This window comes from Carlito syrichta, unplaced genomic scaffold, assembly GCF_000164805.1.
Source record: "Carlito syrichta isolate Samal-C Ts95f unplaced genomic scaffold, Tarsius_syrichta-2.0.1 Scaffold143503, whole genome shotgun sequence".
NCBI classification, from domain to species: Eukaryota; Metazoa; Chordata; class Mammalia; order Primates; family Tarsiidae; genus Carlito; species Carlito syrichta.
The window spans coordinates 77,150-85,221 of record NW_007087599.1 but is presented as its reverse complement, the minus strand read 5'-3'; the positions used below and the strand labels follow the sequence as shown (position 1 = coordinate 85,221).

The 8,072-nt window shown below is 45.2% G+C and overlaps 1 protein-coding gene across 3 annotated transcripts in view; it reads right to left on the bottom strand.

Moving 5' to 3' along the window:
• Positions 1 to 3,121: 3,121 nt before the first annotated feature.
• The window catches only part of ATP5G2 (ATP synthase, H+ transporting, mitochondrial Fo complex subunit C2 (subunit 9)), a 9,620-nt gene continuing 4,669 nt past the window's right edge, over positions 3,122 to 8,072 (bottom strand). For 2 of the 3 annotated variants that reach the window (XM_021708689.1, XM_008050266.2), the window contains exons 3-5: positions 6,868 to 6,945; positions 6,176 to 6,369; positions 3,122 to 3,387 (exon numbers count right to left, since the gene is read on the bottom strand). In XM_021708689.1, coding sequence (XP_021564364.1) covers positions 3,273 to 3,387; positions 6,176 to 6,369; positions 6,868 to 6,945 — 387 coding nt within the window. In that variant the 3' untranslated portion in view covers positions 3,122 to 3,272. The remainder of the gene's footprint in view (positions 3,388 to 6,175; positions 6,370 to 6,867; positions 6,946 to 8,072) is intronic. The other variant, XM_008050265.1, reaches the window with a different exon arrangement.

The following is an 8,072-nucleotide window of genomic DNA, read 5'->3' as shown; positions in this document are numbered from 1 at the left end:
AACTTGGTGAGACCTCATCTCTATAATAAATTAAAAAATTCGCCGGGCGTGGTAGTGTGCACCTGTAATTCCAGTTACTTGGAAGGCTGAGGCAGAAGGATCGCCGGAGCCCCAGCAGGTTGAGGCTGCAGTGGCCGATGGAGTGAGACTCAACTCAAAAAAAAAAAGAAAAAGAAAATGTATTTTGAGGTATGACTCAATAAAGACAAAGTTTCATTGCTCAAAACTTGGGGGATAAGCAATATTCTCTACTCACCTGTGTGATTCTCTTCCTTGTTCTATTTCAATGTTCCTTCATCTTATTTGAATGAATTTAAGATGCTGAGCTGCTCGAGGCTCAAGGATACCAACTCCAGCTCCATCACCAGTATTATTCCTGGGTCATGTTCTCATCCTGATGAACTTGAGAAGGCCTCAAACTAATAGATCCATCTTGAAAGGGAGGCTGGAACAGGGTTCCTCATTACTGCTGTTTAACATCTAGATGACTTTGAAATGGCACCATTTACTTCTAATTACGTTGGCAAGAACATACTGACACACCAGCCCTCATGCTGAAGAAACACAATTGACTCTTGAAGAAAGTGAGGAGTAAGAAGAGGAAAGCAGGTTCACTGCCTTCGGCATCCCTGGGCTCTCTCTCCAAGATGCTTTCTGACCAGACTTTAAAAATTTTAAAAGGTCAGTTCCCTTCCCTATGCCAACCAGAAGAGGGAGAGGCTGCCTATAAAATGGCTATAATACACTAAGCTCCATGAAGGAGGAGAAAGCAAATTACAGTCAATGTACACTGAATTTTGATGGCACCATCCTTTCCAGATGTCAAAGGTTCCTTTGCAAACACTTGCATAATCCTTGGGATAAGCATTACTATCCCTGATAGTACATGGGAAGAAACCGAGGTCCTTGAAAGCTACTGGCTAGTGATCTGCCCAATGTCACGGTGGACAATGCTAGAAGAGGGATTAGAAAAACTTTTGATTTAAAATCATGTGCTATTTCTAAAACTACCAAGAGAAAGCTCTTATAAACATGTTATCCAAGTTGGAGCCCGTTCCTCTATCAAAACAAAGCACTCCTCTATTCCAAGTAGTTGCCAACAGGTATCTCTTGGGGCCTGCAGCTAAGAAGAATCCAGGTTGCCTTGTGTCTTAGAGAAATTTGCTTCCAAGCTTCTAGCAGAACCATCTCATCATTTACCGCTGAGAGAACACAAACATGTGGACCACCAAGCTTTGTTCTCTCCAAGCACCTACGTCATTAAGGGGTTAGCTCAGCTCAGTGCCAAAGAAAGGACCAAGGAGAGAAAGAAAACACAGATACCTGATGACTCAGGAAGGGGGTGGGACAGTAGAGGTTCCTACCAAAAGTTCAAGTGCCAGAAACAAAGGAAAGGCTATTTCTCATCTCCAAATATGCAATCCTCTTGGCTGGAAAAAACACAAGTCAGGACCTGTTCTTCTGAGATCCACAGCCCAGAAAATAGTTATTTGAAGATAGCCTAGCAATCTGTACACAGTATCCCTTCTTAACCTTTGATCACAACAGCAAAAGGGCAAGGGTGAGTGATTTGGAATGACCAGTTTCCTGAGCATCCTTTTATTCTGGGGTCAAATTCTTTCCCTGGGCTTTAATTTTAGTTACTGACTGCACCAAAAATAATACCATTGTGGTCATCTACATTATCGTTTCTGAAAGGACATTAGTTTATACCCAGATATTTCCAGCATGTGTAAGGTAAGTCTTTTTTTTTTTTAAGTTGGAGTCTCACTCTGTCGCCCAGACTGGAGTGCAGTGGCCGCTCCTGGCCACCGCACTCAATTCACTGGGCGCTGGCGATCCTTCCGCCTCAGCCTAGGTAAGTCTTATTCAAAGTTTATCAAGCCTTTAGAACATGTAATTTCACCTTTATATTTATATATCCAAAGCCCCTCTTGAGGCATTTTTAAAGGGAAAAGGCTTATCTCTTTTTACTTTGCTCTTTCCTCGTGACTTGGGAAAATGTAACAGCCACCAGTGACAGTGTGTTTGGGAAGTCCCATAAGACCAACAACGTAGCAGTCTTACACCCTGGAGTGCAAGAGATGCACCCCAGCTCTAGTTCCATGTCTGCCAGTAAATGTCTGAAAAAAATCCTTTGACCTCTCCAAGTCTCAGTTTCTTCGCTTGTGAAGTGAGGGGGTTGGATCTGATGATTAACAAATTTGACTAAACCCTTGCTAAGCTGTATCACGCTTTTAGAAATACAAAGATAAACATGAAGAACAGAAATGGACAATCTAACTTGAAAAATAAAGCACTCAATGTTCACCCATGCACACAAATTCATTTTATCATAGATCATAAGTATTATAAAGGGCGCAACACGCCTTATGGTCCTTTATAGAGGTTAATACCTGCTCACTGGACTGAGAGTGTATGGATATCAGAAAATAGCTTCATGGAGGTTGCATTTAAGTCTTTCTCCAGGTGGAGTGTCAGAAAAAAACAAAAATTAAGCTAAGTCTTCAAGGATGAGAGTTTGAAAAAGAGAAAAGGCAAGCAAAGATTCAGGAAAAGAAAGCAGAGGTGGGCAAAGGACAAGGCCGGAAGTGATGGTAGGACAGGAAAGCATTTGAAATATAACCCATAGTCCACTCTGGGTAGTGTATGGCACTAAGAGAAAGCTGAGGTTGAGGTTAGACTGTTTTTCACTTGGTAAACACAAAACCAGCATTGTGCTTGAGGAGGACTTACCTGGCAGTGGAAGGTAGAAGTAAATGCTAGAGGGAAAAGACTGGAGGCAGATAGCCAGTTAAGAGGTTATCACAACAGACCAGGTAGATGACAATGAGGGCCTGAGCCAGGATAGTGACAGCAGAAACAGAAAGTCTATTAGTCAGCATTTTAAGCCAGCACTGTAAGTTGCTACTGACCCCGATCCTCCAAGGCAAGTTGTAGGCCATGCCAGGTGAAACTTACAAAAAGGAGAGCTATTTTGAATAAAGCTTTCCTGAAACAGAAAAAGTGAGCCCAGCCAGACTCACGTTTAGTTTAGAGGCATCACCACCCTCCGGGCCTGGTGTTCTCACCAAGGCACTCAGCCAACTGTGGAAATGAAATATACACAGGAGACTCAAGAAACATCTTATTAATACAGTATTTATTTATCTTCCCTCTGTCAAACCCTGAGCCAACCACCTTCCCCAGGCCGCTGGGGAGCTACAGAAAAAAGAACATACAGGGCAGACAAGACGTGGGAGAAAGAACGATGGGATGTGGAGACGGCTCCTTCACATGGCAAAGAGGATGAGAAAGGCTACCATCAGGCAGAAGAGCCCCATGGCCTCCGAGAGGGCAAAGCCCAGAATGGCGTAGGAGAAGAGCTGTTGCTTCAGAGAAGGGTTCCTGGAAGAGGAGGAGAAAAGACTGAATTTCCAGTTCACACAAAAAAGACAAACATCTAAGGCAGGGGCTTGGGAGAATTCCCCTCTTCAGATCATCTGACATAAGGAGCCTTTCAGGTGACACCATCATGCCCAAATTCTTGCCCCACACTCCAACAGCTCTACAGGGACTGAATGAAGGTGGGGAGCAGACAACCCAAAATCCCATAACATGGTCTAGGCACATTCTTCCCTTCTCTAGTGGTTCACCTGTATCATTACCATAACTTAAGACCTCTTGGCCCGCACACGTAACAGCCAGGGCCCCAAAAAAGAAGGAAAGCATCCACAGTGGTGAGGTCTATCTAGAGCAGTGTTTTCAAACTTTAAGTAGCAGAACCCCAAAATAGTAAACATATAAAAAGCAAACTACTATGGTACAAAAGAAGTGGGAAATTTTAAAGGCTTGTTTGGTTTCCTTTTCATTCTCCAACACAGTGTCTGGGGCATAGCCTCAGAATCCTAGAGTTTTATGGAACACAGTTAGAAGACGCTGTTCTAGAGAACAAGAGAGTCAGAAGAACAGAATACATTCTCTCACTTCAAAACAGTCAAATGATTTTGGGCTTCAAGAAGCTACAAATGGTCTACAGGATTTATAGTATGAGTCAAAAAGTATAAAAGAATCTCAGTATTTTTTTTTTGAGTTGGAATCTCACTCTGTCATCCAGGCTGGAGCGCAGTTTCAAGCACATGGCTACAGTAGCCTTGACCTGCTGGGTTCAGGTGACCCTTCCGTCTCAGCTTTCCAAATAGCTGGAACTACAGGCGCATGCCACCATGTCCAGCTAATTTTTTTGATTTACTGTAGAGATGAGGTCTCGTTAAGTTGCCAGGCTGTTCTTGAATCCCTGGGTTCAGGCAATCCTCTCGCCCCCACCTCCCAAAGTGCTGGGATTACAGGTTAAGCCATGCCTGGCCAGAATCTCAATTTTGAAAGCCAACATATAATTTATATTTCTCTTACTCTGACATGTCTTTAAGTCTTAATAGGGAAGGTAGAGCAACACCAGCCTTTATAAGAGAATTATGGATACGGAAGCAGTTAGATTTCTTGTTCAATGCAAATCCTAAAAAAAAAAAAAGAACCCTACTTCTCCCCACACATTAAGAAAGCTTGTTGGGCAACCCCTTTGGGTCCCCTCCCACTGCAGGAGCTTTTCTGTCCTCTCAATAAATCCTGCCTTAAAAAACAAAAAACCTTGGTCTCTAGAGGATTAATTTAGTTCTAACAGTGAGTTCACCAGAGTTGGTAGGGACTAAATAGTCCCAGGTGTCAGGGACCAGGGGCTGGCTGCAGAGCCAGTTTTCCCAAAAGAGTCAGAGGAAAATTCCGAGATGTGGAAAAATAGCAGTAAGGCCACAAAGGTCACAATGGATCTACACCAGGGATAACAAAACTTTTCTGTTAAGGGTCAGATAGTAAATATCTTTGGTTTTGTGGACCACATGGAGACTATTGCCTTAAAAAAAAACAAAGCTTTTAAAAACGCAAAACTGCCAGGTGCAGTGGTTCATGCCTATAATCCCAGCACTTTGGGAGGTGGAGAAGTTCAGGAGTTCCAGACCAACCTGGGCAACTTGGCAAGACCTCGACTCTACAATAAATCAAAATATTAGCTGGGCATGATGGCACGCACCTGTGGTTCCAGCTACTTGGAAGGTTGAAGTGGAAGGATCATCTGAGCCCAGCAGGCTGAGGCTGTAGTGGCTGTGAGAGTGCCACTGCACTCCAGCCCGGGCAACAGAGTGAGACTCCTACTCAAAACAACAACAAAAAAAGCAAGACTATTTTTAGCTCAATCATATAAAACTAGGCCATGGCCCAAATCTGGTTCTTGGGGCTTAGAATGCCAACCTCTACTCTAGACCAAAGCTGTTCCATGACAGACATGCTGTATCTCATTGTTGAGTACACAGTCTCTAGCCACATGGCTACTGAGCACTTGAAGTATGGTTAACTGTTGGCTGGGTGCAGTGGCTCATGCTTGTAATCCCAGCACTTTGGGAGGCAGAGGCAAGAGGATTGCTCAAGTCCAGGCACTTGAGATCAGTCTGAGCAACCTGGTGAGACCTCATCGCTACAATAAATCAAAAATTAGCTGAGCATGGTAGTGCGCACCTGTAGTTCCGGCTACTTGGAAGGCTGAGGCGGAAGGATTGCCAGAACCCAGCAGGTCAACGCTGGAGTGGCTGTGAGTGTGCCATTGCACTGTAGCGTGGGCCACAGAGTGAGACTGCAACTCAAAAAAAAAAAAAAAAAGCTGGGTGCAGTGGCTTAATGTCTGTGATCACAGCACTTTGGGAGGCAGAAGCGAGAGGACTGTCTGAGCTCAGGGGTTCAAGACCAGCCTGAGCAACATGGTGAGACCTTGTCTCTACAATAAACCAAAAAATTAGCTGGGTATGGTGGCGCATGCTTGTAGTTCCAGCTACTTGAAAGGCTGAGGCATAAAGATTGCCTGAGACCAGCAGATCGAGGCTGCAGTGGCCATGAGCGTGTCACTGCAGTCCAGCCTGGGTAATAGTGAGACTCTGATGCAAAAAAAAAAAAAAAAAGTTTACTGTGGCTGAGAAACTGAAAACCAAAAGTTTATATATATTTTTTTAAATTAAAATTAAAATTCAAAATAGCCATGTGAAGCTAGTGGCCACTGTATAGGCTAGTGTAGCTCCAGACCCCCACCCACCTCTGCCCAGACCTTGGGAAAGCACACTGGAGAGACAACAGAGGGCCCAACTTATCTTACCTGGCATAACCAATGATGAGGCTCCCAAACACAGTCCCAATCCCAGCCCCAGAGCCAGCCACCCCAACTGTGGCAGCCCCAGCCCCAATGAACTTGGCTGCTGTGTCGATGTCCCTTGAAACAGCGCTGGTTTGAAAGCTGCGGCTAGGGACAAGTGAGGTAAGGGGATGCGAAACTGCCAAGCTGCTGAGGCTCTGTGAAGAAGAGGCAGGTAGAAGGTGAAGGTTTTTGGAAACACTTTATGCTGTAAAATCCCATGACTTCTCCCCCAGATGGAAAATCATTTAACCTTCTAAAACATTGGCAAGCAGAACCTTTTAATGTCAGAGGTGGACTTTAAATGCCTTCAAGATTCAGGCGTGGTCAAGAAGTGTAAGACCGAGATCCCAGCCTGTTCTTGGTGCCCCAAGAAGATCATCTTACTGCAACAAGATGCTCCCAACTGAGGTCAGCACACTAGGCCAATAATGGCAGTTAGCAGCAATACACATGACCTCGTGCTACCAGTGGCAAAAGCGGGCATACCAGGGCATGTATCATATTAACTGTCCTATATCTTCACCTGAAGCCAGTGGCCTTGATCCTTCACTAATTTTAGTCTATGATGACTGTCCCCAGCACTCCACCTACTGGTTCTGGCAGGTAACCCCCCATCCCTTATCCCTAAAACCACAGTCCCAACTGCAAGGTACCTCATCTGGCAGTGTCTCTGGTCGTTTCAGCACCACTGCTGTCAGTGGTCGGCTTAGCAGCTGAGAGGTACTCTTGACCTAGCAGGAATGACACAAGTGCAGAAATGTCAAGTCTGTGGGGGATTTTTACAACCATGCCAAGTTGTTACATCATCAGATAGAACCTTCTCTCCTCTGATGGCCCTTCCATTCTCACAGTTAAGTCAGAATCTTGGATCATTCTTCTTACTTTAGTAAACTCTAGATTCAAGAACCACACCATTTCACTTGCTTCTCAGGGTTTGCTTTAAAAAGTTTACTTTCTTTTGGGCCACTAGAGGCTCTCCACCCTTGCTGTATCCTCTGATAGCTCTTAAGAATGAGAAGGGTACGGGCGAGGTGGTTCACCTCTATAATCCCAGCACCTTGGGAGGCTGAGGTGAGGGGACTGCCTAAACCCGCAGATTCGAGAACAGCCAGGACCACTTGGCAAGACCTCATCTCTATAATAAACCAAAAATTAGCTGGGTGTGGTAGCGCCGCCTGTAGTTCCGGCTACTTGGAAGGCTGAGGCAGAAGGATCACCTAAGCCCAGCAAGGTCGACGCTGGGATGGCCGTGAACATGCCACTGCACCCCAGTCTGGGTAAAGAAGTGAGACTCCAACTCAAAAAAAATAAAAAGAAAAATAAAAAAATTAAAAAGAATGAGAAGAAGGGCCAGGTGCGGTAATTCATGCCTATAATCCCGGCACTTTGGGAGGCCAAGGTGAGAGGATTGCCTGAGTCCATGGGTTTGAGGCCAGCCTGGGCAACTTGGCAAGACCTCATCTCTACAATAAATCAAGAAATTAGCCAGACGTGGTGGTGTGTGCCTGTGGTTCCAGTTACTTGGAAGGGTGAGGTAGAAGGATTGCCTGAGCCCAACAGGTCAAAGCTACGGTGGCAGTGAGCATGCCACTGCACTCCAGTCTGGGCAACAGAGTGAGACTTCAACTTTAAAAAAAAAAAAAAAAGCCGAGCTCAGTGGCTCAGCCTGTAATCCTGCGCCTTTGGGAGGCTGAGGTGAGTGGATTGCCTGAGCCTGTGGGTTCGAGACCCGGCTGGGAAACTTGGTGAGATGTCATTTCTACAATAAATCAAAACATGAGCCAGGCGTGGTAGCATGCGCCTGTAGTTCCAGCTACTTGGAAGGCTGAGGCGGAAGGATCACCAGAGTCCAGCAGGG